Genomic DNA, 18,014 nt, shown 5'->3' with positions numbered 1-18,014 from the left:
TTGTCTGGCTTTAGACATTCTATTGGCAAAAGCCAGAGGAGTCTGTAAATTATTGAAAGTCCAACAGTGCTGCACGTATAGTCCTGACAATAGTCGGGATATACAAAAATATATCAGTAATATTTCAGAGATACACCAAGATTTAAGTGATTTGGCTGCAGATGGGATTTGGGAACAAATTGGCAAGGGATTTGGTAAGATTGGAAGCGGGTTTGGAAGCCTGAGACAAGGAATAATGGGATACATTTTGAAACCCATCATAATAGCAGTCATTTGTATCATTGTATTATTGGGAGTCATCAAAGCTTACAACTGGCAAAAAGCATGTCTTGCGGAGAAACGAGAGCAGCAGTTAGAACGACTGCAGGACTTTTCTCATCTGCATCTTAAGGGGTTAGAAAGATATAGACAGGGATGGCAAGCCACAACCTCAGTTTCAATCGATCTCTTCTGCATAAAGAAAACTGTAGGAGAGTAAGATGTTTGTGTTATGACACTAGTCATAAGAGGGGGGAACTGATAGAGCGCTTATAGCACTCTACATTGTATTGGTGCATTATACTTATAATCAAATGTATCTACATGTGTTTTTATTGTTTGCAGTGTCATGTTTATTAAATGCATTTATTTTACATCTTACACATAGAATTGCAATGTACGCCTTTAAATAGAATTTACATGTATTAGAGACACTATCATTTCGGTATGCATAATGTGCAGGGTGACATTATATTCATATCAATGTAACTGTGTGTTTAAGTTGCCTGCACTGCAGGCCCAGAGCTGCAAGTTGTTGTCAGTTTCAAAAGCCTTAGTTGGTAAAATAACTAATTAAATGAATATTTTGTGTGTGCCAGAACAGTATGCTCTCATCCCACTGCAGGTACAGGAATTCAACCTCGTTATTCTTAGTTTAAGGAGATAACTGGAATGTCCTTGAAGAGTCTGAGAAGAGGGACGGGGGGGGGATACCTTCTGTGCATGGCCTATCTGAAACTCAAGGCCACTAAAAGACAAGGAGAAATTAATTAAATAAGTAACGGAAATCTACTGGGAACCTTGCAAGTGAAGGAGTAGTTTCTGTCCTGTAACTCCAGTTCTGTCGTAGTGGTATCTTGGTTATAGTCATAATCTAGTGAATAGTCCCCCCCATGTGCGTGGACCCCGGAGCAATCAAAAATAATCTCTTAAGTCGTCACAAATTGCAGACCTGCACAGACTCTTAAGAGAGAATTTAAAGACAGATAATGCAGCCTATATCCACAGGCTACACTGTCCAGTACTTCAACTAGAAATTCCACCAAAAACCCACAAACAGCACAGTCTGTCCAGTGTTTTCCACAGAGAAAATCCTTCCACTACCAGCAAAAGCCTCTGGAACGGTAGAGAAAGTAGTGGACAGACAAGCCCCATAGGCTGCCATTATGTGGCTCAGAACAGGATACAGTGCCTTTAAGAGAACCTTCCAGTACTCTCTCAGTAACCCAGAATGCACAGCAGGTCCCTTTTACTTTCAGTTCTTTTTTAAGGCGTAACACGACAGACCTGTAGCATTCCTTACATGAATATCTTTCTCCACCGGGGAGGAGGGCGGGCGCTTATCACTATAACAGAGATACCCCTACTACAGAACTGGAGTTACAGGACAGAAACTACTCCTTCTGTAGTAGGGGATCTCTGTGTATAGTCATAATCTATGAATAGAATGGCAAGCTCATCCCCACACCAAAGCGGCGGTGGAGAGAAGAGAAATAACACCACTACTGTGCGAACAGATTTCGCAGCGAAGCCTGCCCAACCTGAGCGTCTGTCCTAGCATGAGTGTCCAGACAGTAATGCTTAGCAAAGGTATGGACCGACTTCCAAGTGGCCGTCTTGCAGATCTCTGCAATCGGAACATTACATAGCAAAGCAGTCGTAGCAGCTTTGCCCCTGGTGGAATGAGCCTTAGGTTTACCCCCTACGGTCTTATTAGCCTTCTGGTAACACAATTGTATACAGGACACAATCCACCAAGAGATGGACTGTTTTGAGGTAGCAAGACCGGTCCTGACTGATCCATAGTTGATAAAGAATTGGTCAGACATACAAATATCTTTGGTTTTATCCAGATAAAATTTCAACACCCTCCTAACATCCAGGGAATGCAGAGACCTTTCCGCTGGAGACGAAGGATTCTGAAAAAACGTAGGCAAAGTTATGGTCTGGTAACATGGAAATCAGAGATAACCTTTGGAAGAAATTTAGGGTGAGTGCGCATAACAACCTTAGCAGCATGAAATACAGTATAAGGTTCTTGGCAACACAACGCCTGAATTTCACTCACCCTACGGGCCAATGTGATGGCCACGAGGAACGCCACCTTCCAGGACAGGTGCTGCAACAAACCCTTATGAATAGGTTCAAAAGGCTCCTTCATCAATCTGGATAGCACCACATTCAACTCCCATGAAGGCGAAGGAAGCCGGACAGGAGGGAACACTTTCTTCAAGCCTTCCAAAAAATCCTTGATCACCGGGATCTGAAAGAAGGAAGTCTGTGAAGGGCATTTCCTGTAGGCAGTCAGCGCAGCGAGATGAACCTTAATGGAATGGAAATTAAGGCCAGACTGCGCCAAATGTAGAAGATACAGAAGGATGACATTTTCCTTACATGTCGTGGATCATAGTTCTTGGACTTGCACCAGGTGCAGAATCTCTTCCACTTGTAAGCATAGGAAGTCCTAGTGGAAGGTCGCTTAGCCTCCTTCAATATGTCCATACAATCTTCTGGTAGATTCAAATGGCCATATTGCACTATCTCAGGAGCCATGCCGCCAAACTCAAAGACGAGAGGTTGGGGTGCACCATCTGCCCCCCCGAACTTAGTGAGAAGGTCCGGCCGGCACGGCAGCCGTATGTGAGGAAGGAGAGACCGGTGAAGCAGGTCCATGAACCACCACTGCCTGGGCCATTCCGGGGCAATCAGGATCATCTGCGCCCTGGACTGGGACAGTTTGATAAGCACCGCCGGAATCAGGGGAATGGGTGGAAAAGCGTACAGAAAGCTGTTCGACCAGTTGATCCATAGCGCATTCCCCAGCGTCCCTTGTTGGTAGTACCTGGAGGCGAAGCCTCGGCATTTGCTGTTTTCGGCGATTGCGAATAGATCTGCTTCTCCTAGTACTTTGTTGTTTATGACCCATTCGTGGTTTTCCTGAATCAGTCTGCTCAGTGTGTCCGCCTGAACATTCTGCACACCTGGTAGATGGGTAGCCGTTATCGTCAGTTCTCTGGCCAGAAGCCAGCGCCAGATCGCCTGCGCCTCCTGAGACAGAGTGCGTGATCTCGAGACCCCCTGCTTGTTGAGGTAATACATTGTGGTCGTATTGTCCGTCTGTACAAGCAGAGAGTTGGTCTGAAAGGACGGATGAAAGGCCTTCAGCGCCAAGTGAACAGCTCTGAGTTCCAGGAAATTGATGTGATACGTGGACTCCATCGGGGACCACGTTCCTTGTATCTGTAAGTCTCCGGAGTGTGCCCCCCAGCCGTGGAGAGACGCATCCGTCATGATAGTCTGCGTGGGAATGTCCTTGTGGAAGAGAACCCCTCTGAGGAGATTCTCCACTGAACACCACCACTTCAGAGACTGAAGAGCATGCATAGAGAGTCATATCTTGTCGTCCCAAGACCCTTTCCTCTGATCCCACTGATCCTCCAAGCACTCCTGCAATGGTCTCATATACAGCCGTGCGTGAGGCGTGAGGAAGATACAAGAGACCATCGACCCCAGTAGAGAAGACACCGTCCTCACTGTTGTAGATGGAGCGGTCATAAGAGCCTGAGACTTCCGAAGAAGTGATAATCGTCTTTCCTCCGAAGGAGACACGCTTGCTGACAGCATATTGATGGAGGCTCCCAAGTACTGTATGCACTGGACCGGAGTTGTGACAGACTTGGACATGTTGATGTGCAACCCCAGCTTGTTCAAGAGAACGCACGCCTTCTGGAAGTGTGCTTGAGCTTCCGAGAATGAGGAGGCCTTGATCAACCAATCGTCCAGGTACGGGTAGGCGAACACCTTGTTCTTCCTCAGGTGTGCCGCTACCACTGCCATGCACTTCGAGAATGTTCGGGGCGCAGACTTCAGCCCGAATGGCAGTACTGTGTACTGATAATGATTGGCGCCGACTTGGAATCGCAGGAACTTCCTGTGTTTTTGTGCAATGGGCACATGGAAGGTAGGTCTATAGCACATAGCCAGTCTCCCTGTTGCAGCTGAGGATAAATCTGATGCAACGACAGCATGCGAAATTTCTCTCCGCAAATCCACTTGTTTGCTTGTCGCAAATCCAGAATGGGCCTGAACTCGTGTCCGAACCAGAAAGAACCGTGAGTACAGACCTCTTCCCCTTTGAGACAGAGGTACGTCTTCTATCGCCCTTTTCCTTAACAGGGTATCGCCTCCGCCTGGAGCTCGCGCAGCCGAAACTGTGAGCTGACCGGTAGAATTGCTGGAGGCGGGCTGGTGGTCACACCACTGCTCTCCATTGGACGGACCACAGCTGCGTTCACTTTGTCTACAAAAAGACCACAACCCACAACCACCCCCAACCTACTCTGCGAAGAAACTGGAACAAAATCACCATCGACCAGATCTCCTCATCGCTTCTTCAAAACCCCCCTGCCCACTCTTCGAACGCCAACCAAGCAGCCATTAACCTCACTCAATGGCTAACCAACAGCGCCGACATCCTAGCACCCCTGAAAAAACGTCAAATCAAACTTGGCAACAAAAACGCCCCTTGGTTCAACGAGGATCTTAAGAAATCCAAGAAACTCTGTCGCTCCCTTGAGAAGGCCTGGAAAAAAGACCCAAACACCAGCACCAGGGATGCCTTCAAAAACGCCACCCGCATACACCACCAACTGATCCGGACTGCCAAGAAAGCCGCCTTCAAAGACCGACTTGACAACAACGCACACAACAGCAAGGAATTATTCAACATCGTCAAAGAGTTTACCAACCCCACTGCCAACTCCAACAACATCACTCCCTCTCAAGCCCTTTGCGACTCCCTAGCTTCGTTCTTGCACGACAAAATCGCAGACATCCACAACAGCTTCAACAACCAACCCGGAGACCAACCCACCCAACCCTCTGCCGTACCCTCAACCCCCTTGAACATCCTTATTGACTGGAACCCAATCTCCACTGAGGACACCATCCGCCTGATGAACTCCATCCACTCAGGATCCCCCACAGACCCATGCCCTCACCACATCGTCATCAACTGCTCCCTCAACTCCGCCACCTTCCCGGCAAGCTGGAAACACGCCAAACTCAGCGCCCTTCTGAAAAAACCCACAGCGGACCCCACCGAACTCAAAAACTACCGCCCCATCTCGCTCCTTCCATTCCCGGCCAAAGTCATCGAGAAAGCTGTCAACAACCAGCTCGCCGCCTTCCTCGAAACCAACAAATCCCTCGACTCATCACAGTCCGGCTTCCGAGCCAAACACAGCACTGAGACCGCACTCATCGCAGCAACAGACGACATTCGAACTCTACTGGACAATGGAGACACAGTCGCCCTCATCCTCCTCGACCTCTCCGCAGCCTTCGACACAGTCTGTCATAACACCCTGTTACAACGTCTCAGAAACATCGGAATCCAAGGAAAAGCACTGGAATGGATTACCTCGTTCCTTGCCGGAAGAACCCAGAGAGTCCGCCTCCCATCATTCAAGTCAGAGGCCACTGAAGTCATTTGCGGCGTGCCACAAGGAGCCTCACTCAGTCCCACCCTCTTCAACGTATACATGAGCCCCCTAGCGGCCATCGCACGCCAACACAACCTCAACATCATCTCCTACGCTGATGATACCCAACTGATCCTCTCACTCACCAAAGACCCTAACACCGCCAAAACCAACCTGCATGAAGGAATGAAAGAAGTAGCCGAGTGGATGAAGCAAAGCCGTCTGAAACTGAATTCCGACAAAACAGAAGTCCTTATCTTAGGCACCTCCCGCTCTGCCTGGGACGACTCTTGGTGGCCAGAGTCCCTCGGAAAAGCACCCATCCCGACGGACCACACACGGAACCTGGTCGTCATTCTGGACTCCTCACTCTCGATGACCAGACAAGTCAATGCCGTTTCATCTTCTTGCTTCAACATTCTTCGCATGCTCAAAAAAACATTTCGCTGGATCCCCACCGAAACCAGAAAAACGGTAACCCACGCACTGGTTACAAGCCGACTGGACTACGGAAACACCCTATACGCCGGTACCACCGCAAAACTTCAGAAAAAACTCCAACACATCCAGAACGCTTCAGCCAGACTCATACTAGACATCCCGCGCAATGACCACATTTCTGGTCACCTGAAAAACCTCCACTGGCTCCCCGTCAATAAGAGGATAACATTCCGCCTCCTATCCCACGCACACAAAGCACTTTACGAACTTGGACCTGAATGCCTCAACACACGACTTTCCTTCTACACCCCCTCCCGCCAGCTACGCTCCTCCAACCAAGCCCTTGCTGCTGTACCTCGCATCAACAAAACCACTATGGGAGGAAGATCCTTCTCCTACCTGGCGGCTAAAACCTGGAACTCACTTCCCATTCACCTTCGCCTCACTCAAAACCATCTAGCATTCAGAAAGCAACTTAAAACCTGGATATTCGACAAATAATTCCCCACCCCTCCCTAAGCGCCTTGAGACCCTCTGGGTATGTAGCGCGCTATATAAATTTCTGAATTGAATTGAATTGAATAAGAAAAGCCGGGTCAGAATCCAGAGCCCGATACTTCTTGAGGAGCCTGGAGGGGGCTGCCTTCGTCACCGCCGGAGTGAGAAACAACTCATTGGCGGGCTCCACCAAACCTGGTACTAGAAGCAGCAATGGTCGAGACAGGTGCTTTTTTATGTAGCGTCTCGAAAATCACGGATGTGGGTGGCGTAGGCACCGTCACCGTGATGCCCAACTTAGCCGCACCCCTCAGCAGAACATCTTGGAATGAGACTATGTTGTCTACAGGCGACACCCTCGTCCCTGGGGATTCCGACAAAGACGGCGAGTATTCCCTGGTCCCAGAAGAGTTTGTGTGGGACCTGGATCTGCGCCTCCTGTGGCCTCGTCTTCATCTTGTCGACGACCGGTGAAGACTACGGGATCTCCCCCTCCGGTCGGAGCGAGAACGCGATCTCCTTGGCTTCGGACACTCCACAGGCCTCACAGGAGCAGGCGACTTCAGACGCTCCACAGGCCTCACAGGTGCAGGCGACTGCGGCCTGACCGGGCGCCACGGCTGAGGAGTCCCCTTAGGCGGCGTCGGGTACCGTGGTAGCGAAGCCGTCCTTGGCGGAACCACCGGCGGTCCAGAATGAGAAAGCAGAGGATGAAAATGAGGAGGGGGCGGCGGCGGCGGAGTGGGATTCCGAGGTGGAGGATCCTTGGGCAACGGAGGAGGGGAAGGTGTCCTCGGCTTAGGAGGTGTATATACCTCGGAGTACACAGAGCCCTGTGACTCCCTTTTCTTCTTAGGCGGAGGAGATGGTGAGGCAGAGCCTATCGGCACACGTCGGCGTCCCAGTGGACCCAGAGGAACTCCTGGCGCCAGAACTCCTTCTGCGTTTCTTTGGCATCGAAGAACGCCGCCTCGACGGCTACCATCGTTCTCTCGACGTCGTACGCCCTCGTCTCGACAGCGAACGCCTCAGTCTCGACAGCGAACGCCTCCGTCTCGACAGCGAACACCTCCGTCTCGACGGCGAACGCCTCTGTCTCGACGTCGAACGCCTCTGTCTCGACGGCGAACGCCTGCGAGACTTCGACGTCCTCCTAGACGTCAAGGATCCCCTCAACGACCTCCTCCTCTTCGCTGACGGCGAACGGCGGTGTCGTCTCGACGGCGAGCGCCGACGCCGGGCCGCCTCTCGACGTCAATGACTCGACAATGACGCCGCTGACGACGATGAATATATCGTCAACGGCGATGTCGATGGCGGTCTAGTCAGTTCCCTCGACGCCGAACGTCGACGTCGCCCCAGAGCCCTGGGGAGACGGGGAACAGACTGCTGTCATCCCTCTCGATGCCGTCGTCGGTGCTATCGATGCCGGTGGAGAACATGGACGTTTGCTGGTATTCCTGCCCCTGGAGAGCCCTCCAGAGGCCTCAGCATGGGCAGATGAAGTATGCCCAGACCCACCTTGTGCCTTCAGTCTTCTATCTTCCAGGCCTTGGAGCCTGATCTTCATCCTCTCTCTCAGGGTCCTGCTGTAGAAGGACTGGAAAATGTCACACTCCTCCGGGACATGAGATGAGGGAAGGCAGATGATGCACACCTCGTGTGGGTCCGACTTGGCCTTCTTCCTCAAACACTCTGGGCATTTGTCAAGCATAGCAGGCAGGCATTGTGACAAATAAAAGAGTGCTCAAAGACACACACAAGGAAGAAGTCACCAAAGTACTTCAAATGAAAGCACTCAAACACTTGAAAAGTGAAAAAATCTGTAAAGAAACCCTAGAAAGGGAGAGCTCAATGCTCCAGGGTCCTGCTTGCAGGAGCCGGAAAAAAGAACTGAAAGTAAAAGGGACCTGCTGCGCATTCTGGGATACTGAGAGAGTTCTGGAAGGTTCTCTTAAAGGCACAGTATCCTGTTCTGAGCCACATAATGGCAGCCTATGGGGCTTGTCTGTCCACTACTTTCTCAATCAATCCAGTGGCTTTTTCTGGTAGGGGAAGGATTTTCTCTGTGGAAAACACTGGACAGGCTGTGCTGTTTGTGGGTTTTTGGTGGAATTTCTAGTTGAAGTACTGGACAGTGTAGCCTGTGGATATAGGCTGCTTTATCTGTCTTTAAATTCTCTCTTAAGTGTCTGTGCAGGTCTGCAATTTGTGACGACTTAAGAGATTATTTTTGATTGCTCCGGGGTCCACGCACATGGGTGGGACTATTCTCTAGATTATGACTATACGCAGAGATCCCCTACTACAGAAATAATTTGTTATGTGATACATTTAGGAGGAGCTGAGTTTTGTCTTTTTGTATTATGCGCAGGGACAGAAAATCCGACTTCTAGATTTCGGAGGAAAGTAGCATCTTAAGAGCGAGCTTCATAGCATTAAGCTATCTTGACCCATGTGACGTGAGTACTTCTTAGGAAGTCTACATGTGCTGACACCTTTGGGAATTGATATAGGGGCAATAGGCAGAATCCTCAGAGAGAGTAGTGTAGGGAAAGATAATTCATGCTTTCTTCCCTAATGCATAAGGAGTTGGACTCAGCCTCAATATTGTGTTGTATTTTAATTCTTGAATTTGTCATCTTATGCCTTCTGTGTTGAATTAATTATATGCGTAGGTTCGGCTCTGTATGGATTTTTATGTACCTACATTCACTGATTCGTTGATGCGTTTACATTCTATTATTTTTGGCCTTATAATAAAATCCATAACCGGATTTCAGAGTTGGTGGTCCTTTAAACTTGACTAAATTGTAAGTATAATCTTGAAGAGTTTACTCCGCTCAACAACTTTCAGCAGGCAAATAAAAGACCATCAGTGCTATATTTGGAAGGGAAGGCAAGGCCTAAATTTAGTGTAATCTGGAACCAAACTAGAAAGCAGTGCACCCTAGCAGAAAAAAAAGGAAAAGCATCTCCAATGCTGAGACCCCCCCCCCCACACACACACACACACACATTTCCTTCCAAAATTACAGGCATGAGGAAACTTACAGGGAGAAGCAGAGCTAACAAGAATTTAAACATTTTTACAAAATACTCTTTTTCTTTTTGAAGTCTGGTGTTAGCCAAGATATATTTTTAATAAAAATACATATACTGTACGTATTTGGGTACAGGGACTTTAAATATGGCACTTTATCAATTGCACTGCTGTAGAGTCGTTCACATTTTGCTTCTGCACATCATAACAGACAGCCAGGGATACAGCTTCAGCCCACGTCAGCCTTTGGAATACATGACTTGGACTGATGGCATTTTGTACTCCCACACAGTAAGTAGTCCTTTTCAGTGACAGGTACTACTTCTGTAATGTTAGCTTTTCCATAAAATAATATATTTTGGCTTTTCGACAATGCTTGTTTTATTTGGCCAAGGGCCTGGCAGACTCCTAATACTGCTTCTGGGGCGCTTGTGTTAAGGCAACTGGCACAGTGTGGGCGTCAATATATAATATGGAGGGTTTTTATTTACACACCGAGTAAACTGTAGCCATATACCACTTTGTATGTGTCTGGATAGCCCCAAAGTAGATTGTTCCAGAAGTAGGAGGGTTGCAACTTGCAACCTTCTCCCAAAACATAACAGTTGTAATTGGAAGCTATGAACACTGTGTCCCATCACTTGTGATCTCGTCTTGGAATGAATGTTACGGGTAGGTCCATCAGGGTTTCAGGGCAGAGTTACAGGGCTCACTGATGCTCCTCTGAACCCAAACACATATCAATGGTTCGTGCAGAACAGGAAACCATAAAGCAATATCCCCCGTAGGTGTGCGCTCATGTGAGAGTGATTTGTGCGAAGTATTCTAAATAGGTGATATCATGTGGTGAGTTTGTTGAAATGGCTTACATGAAGAGGTTGGTGAGCTATTCTTATTGTTTGGAGGCGTGTTGTGCAATATGAAGTCTTTATTAGGACAGCCTGATGTGGTACAAGCTTGCATTGTGATACAGTGCACTACTTTATGCTGGTGTTTGTGTAACATGTTGTGGAGTTATTCTAAAGGATTGTAAGATTTATGCAATGTATGGTTTTCAACCATCTCCTTTGTGCAAGTGAACTTTATGACGACTCCAGTTACTCAACTTGTTTGGTGTGGTGATATTTAGCGCTTGAGATGTGGCTTGAGCCCTATAGCAGAGATGAATACATTGGGGTATTTCAATGTGCACACCAATGTACTTTGAGACAGTGTGGTAAATAATGGGTTGTGTGGAATCAAGACTTGGGTTGAGTAATGTGCAAGTTTGTGTTGTGGTACAATGTGAAGGTCTTCATGGGTCCTGCAGTCCACTGTTGATCCTCGCCACACAAAAGTAGTAAGATGCAGGAATTGCAGGTGAGTACTAGCAGGAACGCTTTATTGACGACAGGGACTGCACAGCAGCCAACAGGGAGGCAAGTAAAAACCACTGCTTCATATATTCAAACCTTGAGTTCTGGGGTCTGTTGTGGCATGCACACGTGCTAGAACCCAGAAGAGGTGAGTATTCCACAACAGACAGAAGCACAGTGAGGTAGACCATTAAAAAAGGGTCTGGAACTGGCAGCAAAATGGTGGATGGAGTGTTATGCTATCATAGAGTGCCGTAAAATGTGTGGTGAGATGTAGAGGGTACAGTGTAGTGTAAGCTGCTGTGGAACGGTGTGGTCAGATATGCTGGTGATCATGGCGTCATATAGAAGGGGATATTAGGTGGTGTTGGGGAAGCCGCATGAGGTAGTCTTGGAGGCATTAAGATGGGTGATAATAAGACAGTCATGTCAAAGGATGATGTAGTATGGTGCTACTTGATATTGTGTTATGTTGTTTCTTTATTACCGTTGTGATAATGAGTGTGCAATATATTTGGTGTGGTGTGGTGATGCAGGAATTATGCTGTAATTTCTAATATGAAGTGAAGCGAGAGAAAGGAATGTAGAAGAAAGAGTGGGGAGAATTGGAAACAAGTGGTAATGAAGGTCAAAGTGGTGGAATGGCCTAGATTCAGATAAGGGAAGGTGAGTGGAAAAGGTTTGGACGAAAAAGGCAGCGGGTGGAGGTGATCAAGAGTTGGATTAGGAGAAGAATAATAAAAAAGAAAGATGTAGGGTGAGTAAGAAGCATTTGGGAGAAACATTTTGGCAAAGCAGTATGGTGAGATTCAAGTGACTGGCTGGAGGGTTGGACACAAAGAAGATGGCTGTGGACTGGTCTTTCGTGAATGTATGACAGGTGCACAGGTTTGTGCAAAGATACTGTAGGTGAGAATAGATTACTTATTTTTAGTACAGAGACAGGAATATTAACTGGTAGCTGAGATGCAGGCGAAGAGTGCTCTAAGAGTGAAATCAAAGCAGTCAGGGTGGGGGCAGGGATTTAGGGAGAGGTGTAGAGGTATTTTTAGTTCTGAAATGGAGATGAGGACTAGGACTGAGAAGAAGTGACAGGAAATGATGAAAACACAGAATCCTCGAGACGGGTGTAGTAAAACAGTTTGCGTGATGGTTGTGATGTGGAGAACAGGATGGCATCTGCAGAGCTAAGGGTGAGGTCTAGGGAGAGAGACCAAGGTAATGGTAATGGTAGATGAATACTGCAGAGTGAGGTGTAGGGCGAAGGATGAGAGGGAATAATACGAGGGCAAAGAATCCGGTAACGATGAGGAGGTAAGCAAGCATTGTGGGAAACTCGAAGTGGTACGAAGGAAGAGAAGCAGTGGTGGCTCCTCCGCCACGGCGGAGATACATTGCTCCACTGCTTTTGAGCAGTCCAAAGTAAAGGAAATATAAAATTATAATAACTTTGAGTTATTATAATTTTATGTTTCCTCTGCGGGCAGGCAGGTGGGCAGGGCTGCTCTGCTTCCGGATCAGGGGAGGAGTTGTTTGCCCATTCCTAAGTGCGCAATGACAGTTTGGTCAGCCTCTCGGGCCTCCCAAAACACTCATGCCCGCTTTCCCTGTTCTCCATGCAGGCTGCATTACAACCAGCATGGAGAACACAAACAGGCCTCCATTCCCTGGTTAAACGTCGAACCAGGAAATTCAAAACCAATCAACGCTGCAGTGCAGTGTTGTGATTAGTCAGAGGAGCCTGGCTGCTCTACCTGGCTTCCTGTTCCTCAAGTCCCATGCAGAAAGCAGGAGCAGATACAGGGAACCGGTGCCAAGGTAAGTGCATATATATATTTTTTGCATTGCGCAACCCCGCAAATGAAGGATGCTGGGTGCGCTGAATTCAGTCTACAAAATCTAATCAGTCAGTAAAGTAGGGGGGGGTGTACGTTTACCAGCAATCATGCTGGTATAGCTTGTGGAAATACATTATATGAGAAACAAGGATGGGGGTGGTGATAAGGTACAGTACAAATTGTTAGGAGTACTAAAAACACAATATTTTTCAAATGAACCAACATTTTTTAAGGTCTTCACTACAGAGATGAGAAGTGAGTTTGTGCGTGCATTTAAAAATCGCAGGTGAAATCCAACAGACATCTCGCCATAACCGACTGAAAGGACTTAAACCCAACTATTTATTACAGAGTACATTTTTTAGCGGGGGGGGGGGGGGTGGGGCACACTGTTACCCCTCCCCTCCCCTCCACCAGAACCTATGCTCCTGATTCTAAGGTCGCAGTTCCATGCCTACTTAGATATTTTTCCTCCTGTGTGTAACCAGAGGATTACTGCTGGATGCCAGGATCCTCAAAATACAACTAGTAATGATAATACGTTCCGAAACTTGGCAAAACACACATAATTGCTTTTTTTATGCAGCCCAAAGGCACCATGCTCACGTTCTGTTAGGAGTAGTAAGGGATGAATTTACTCAAGCCCGACAATTGCTTGCCTGCATCAACATTTGTTTAGAATATAAAATGCCTCAATCGCTACACCGTCATAAAAATAAACATTTGAAAAGAGCTCCTTAGAAGAAAGCTCATTAACAGTTTTTTTGGTTGCAAGCAAGAATATTATACATAAATTTAACATGACACAAAAGATAACAAAAGAGTTCTTACTTTCCTGAAAGAATGTCATGTCGGAGCTGCAATACAAACAAGTACCTAAACGGAAAAAAAGGAAATGTTATCACCGATTAGTAATGCAATGTTATGTGGACCCTGCGGTTTGCTGGGTCAAAAGGTCATTTTCACCTAAGATTAACTGTACAAGCATGCAATGTTGGTGCCTATGGCTTGGTAATAGTAAAGACATGTCCTTCTCACTACTGACTGCAGCAATGTGCATGTCTGTCTGCAGGCCTGACAGTCTGAGAAGAAAGGTCTTTAAAATCCCACTTCACACAAGTTTAATTATTCTTTTTTATGGTTACAAAATGTATAGGAATATATGGAGAGAAATATAATGGCAAGAAGTTACAAAGGGAATAATCACATTTTATGAATAATAGACGTACAACTTCACTAAGGACCATTTATTATGGATAAGAGATACATTCCTGCTTCGTATCTACACTATATTGTTGGAGATATCTCAAGTGAAAAGCTTAACCAGTTAAATACACAAGCACTCGAAAATTCAATGCACCTAGCATGCATTGTGTGAAAAGCTCTGTGGTCTTAACTAGGGGATTCAACTGGGCAAGTGCATTTAACAGATCTGCAGACCTCCATAGTGAAGAGTCTTCCAGGACTGGAGAAGCTGTTTCTTAAGCAACGAGGTCTGCGTCCGCTGCGCATTCAATAACGAGCTACTTTTACACATCACAAAAGTCACAATGGTACAATGCAATTGTCACACCCGATTTGGAGAAAAGGAGCTACTGGGAGACAACCAGAGTGTTTGGGGTCATTTGCTACTAGTGTCCTCGGATCTATCCTAATAAAGCCTCATAAACTAGGGCCAAGTACACTCTTTCTGCACTTGATTCTTGGCAGCGAGGGTGAGCAGGTATAGTCTTCTCAAGGGTTCAGAACTTGGCAGTCCACCAACAAACAGTAATATAATGTCCAACCCAGTGCTTATTCTTCAGTTAAAAAAAATACAAATACAACAACGTAAAATACTATACACTTCAAAGTTTCAGATACCTGGCTTCAATCTCACCACAATAGTCTAGTGAAATACTGATTTTACTCTATGGTGCCGGCTTCCCCTATCTCTAGTGTAAGCCCCCCCCCCCCCCATCTAGCATAACTGTTGAAAGTAAGACCCAGTAGACGAGGTAAGAACTCAGTAACTCTTTATTGGCCATCAACTCTGACTCTGCCTCACAGTGCATTACCAACATTCTAAAGCAGGTTCCCAAGGGAGAGTCCACTAGGGAAACATTGAGGGGAAGATAGGGGTAGAGAGAGAAAAGGAGATTACAACACACCTCCCTTTTTTACATAACCTTAACCATTGCTACATTTGACAATTCTATCACAACTCCACAAATGCCCATTTTTTTTTTAGAAGTACCACATTGTTGTAGGCCTTGGACACCCGACATGGAGGGTAGAATTTGCTTTTGCTATGCAAGTCTTTTACACTCCTTTTGACTTGTACCCAATCACCTTTCCTCCAGTTGAGAGCTTTGACACCATTCTTCTTATCGTACCACTTCTTGTACTTGCTTTGGTGACGATCCACCTTCTTACTAACTTCCTTGGGATTAGAACAAACCGCCCTATCACCCCCCAACCACATGGAGTTAAACTTTGTGCTGGGTTCTCTTCTTCAGGGAGCAACGAACGGAGACACCCCTGTTATAAGATTGGGTGAAGTGTGGTACAACCATAAACAATCACGCAAGGATAAATCAACATCATACTGTTTACTACAACTATATGTGAAATAAAAAAGAAATGAAATGAAAAGAAGATTTATAAAGCGCAATACATTTACCAGAATGTGACAATGCGCTTGGCCTTTTCTACTAGGCCATTTGCCTTGGGGCAATAAAGCGCAGTTCTTTCATGTTTGATATTAAGATTTATCAAAAATTCATTTATCTGTTGCGATGTGAACTGTACCCCATTTTCGGCTTTTGGAACCGCCAGAGGTACCACCCGACAGAGCAGGCCTCCTATGTCCTGAGCTGTGGCCAGCTCTTACACTCTCAATAGACGGAAGTCGTCATTCAGAGGAACTGTTATCCTTAATTTCAGGTAAAGAGGTTGTATCAGTTCCAACTCTTTACATATGTGACACTTGATGTTTTCACAATAGTCACTTGCAGTAGCAATAATAATGGTCCTGACGAATGCATTGGATAGTATATCCACCATTGAAGATACATGTTGACCTTTTACATTTAGTCAGCTATTTGTTTAAAATTGTCTTTTTTGCACTGTTTTTAGACTTTGATCCTTGTGAGGTGTGAATAAATAATTTTGCCTACCATTGGTCAAATTTTAACTCACTTCACTTAGATACATCACTGCACTGCAATCACGATTCCCATAGAAATTGACTGTTCACAACTAGAGGTCTTATTAGAGAGCCTGCTTATGATAGGTTAAAACATCCTCGAGCTTCCCTTGCTTATACACGGTTTTAAGCCCTTAGTACCACTAACGTGACATCCGGAGGAGACCTAGATGATGATATATGTCACCATTCGGTGACTGATGGGAATCCAACCATATAAAAGTTTTTTTTGTAGTTGAATGAATCAGATTGATCCAGTTGTTAGCTCCTTTTGTCTATTTTGCTCAACAGACCCGTGGATATTGGTGTTGTTTATTACCCCATTGTTGGTGACCAAAGTAGATGGTATACCTTCTCTTGGGAAAACATCCTTGAGAAAGTCTAGGACCATTTTAGTGTTTGTGAAATGAACACATTTTTGCGTGACCCAGTGGGATGCAGAGTCCACAAACACCAGCATGAATTTTTTGTACATCCCTAAGTTGTCCATGGGTCCGATTATGTCCATGGCAAATTTACTGCATGATTTGAGAGGAACCTCGACGGGGACAACAGAGCTTTGCGGGTGGACTTTGATTTGTCACTTTTGGCACAACTGTTACACTCCTTCACCTGTTGTTCTATCATAGCGTCCATACTGGGGAACCAGAAATCTGCTCCAATTCTGTTCTTGGTCATGCTCCGCCCCAAGTGACACTCATGTGCCAGTTCCACAATTCTCTTTCTCAACCCTCCCGGAGGTACAATTCTATTCTTGCGATACACTTTGCCCACCATGGTGCTCAGTACAAACCTGACCTCCCAGAAGTCTCTGATCTCCTTCTCGACTTCACTGCACTTGCTGGGCCACCTTTCCACCATTAGTTACTTTAACCTACACAAACCCTTGTCTTCTTCCATGCCTTTCTCCATTCCTCTTCTGTTAGTGCAGGATCCGTCACAGCCATGATAGGACTGTCTAGCATTTCCTCTGGCAGTTCCACTTGCAACGTTGTTCTGGGCAGAAAATCAGCAATTTTATTTTCACCCTCCGGGACATACTCAAACCTGAAGCAGAGGTTTTTCAGGCCAAGTCTCCATTTGCAGATGCAGGGTGTAGTGTGTTCCATGCCTTTGACAGTAAACATGAATGTGAGAGGCTTGTGGTCAGTGCGTATGGTAAAATTCAAACCCCAAAGGAAGACCTTAAAGGGTTTCACCGCCCAGTAGCACGCCAGGGCCACCTTCTCAATTACTGAGTTGTTACTCTCTGCTTTGGTAAGGCAACGGGAAGCAAAGGCAATTATCCTTTCCTCCTTGCCGTCTCTTTGAGAAAGTGTAGCTCCCAGGCCCTTGTTGGAGGCGTCGGTAATGAGGATTCTTTTTAATGGGATCAAAGGTACCCAAGGCTGGAGAATTGGTTATTTCTTCTTTTAAGGCATCAGTCCTGTACTTCAGGTGGTCCTGGCATTAAAACTCCTTGCTTTTTTCCAAAAGTCCCGCAATTGTTCACACTTTCCTGAGAAGTTCTTAAAGTACTTGGCCATGTACTCTAGTAACCCCAGAAAAGATTTTAACTTGTCCTTACTCTTGAGGGGGGCATCTCTCACAGCACTCAGCAAATTGTGCTTTGGCCTAAACCCATTCTCGGAGATTGAGTGCCCAAGGTAATCCACAGACGTCACTTGGACCTGACACTTGGATTTCTGCACAATCAAACCAGCATCCGTCAACCCTATTGAAGACATTCCTGAGTGTTTGGTCGTGGGCTTCAGCGGTCCGTCCATTCACCAGGATGTCGTCCTGGAAGTACATGGTGTTATCCAGGTCCTTTAGGATCTGGGGCATGATCTTCTGGAAGACGGCTGCAGCCGATGTCAGGCCAAACGGCAATCTTTTGAACATGTACGCTCCTTGTGGGGTAATGAAGGC

General features: G+C 46.4%; 1 protein-coding gene across 1 annotated transcript in view; it reads right to left on the bottom strand.

Moving 5' to 3' along the window:
- EPB41L4B (erythrocyte membrane protein band 4.1 like 4B) overlaps positions 1-18,014 on the bottom strand; it is a 903,230-nt gene that overhangs the window by 380,597 nt on the left and 504,619 nt on the right. Inside the window, exon 5 of the mRNA XM_086965372.1 lies at positions 13,748-13,792. Within this exon, the coding sequence (XP_086821498.1) occupies positions 13,748-13,792 (45 nt within the window). The remainder of the gene's footprint in view (positions 1-13,747; positions 13,793-18,014) is intronic.

Source organism: Lissotriton vulgaris, chromosome 4_1 (genome assembly GCF_964263255.1).
Source record: "Lissotriton vulgaris chromosome 4_1, aLisVul1.2, whole genome shotgun sequence".
NCBI classification, from domain to species: Eukaryota; Metazoa; Chordata; class Amphibia; order Caudata; family Salamandridae; genus Lissotriton; species Lissotriton vulgaris.
The sequence above is the reverse complement of the archived record's forward strand: the minus strand, read 5'-3'. Positions and strand labels throughout refer to the sequence as shown.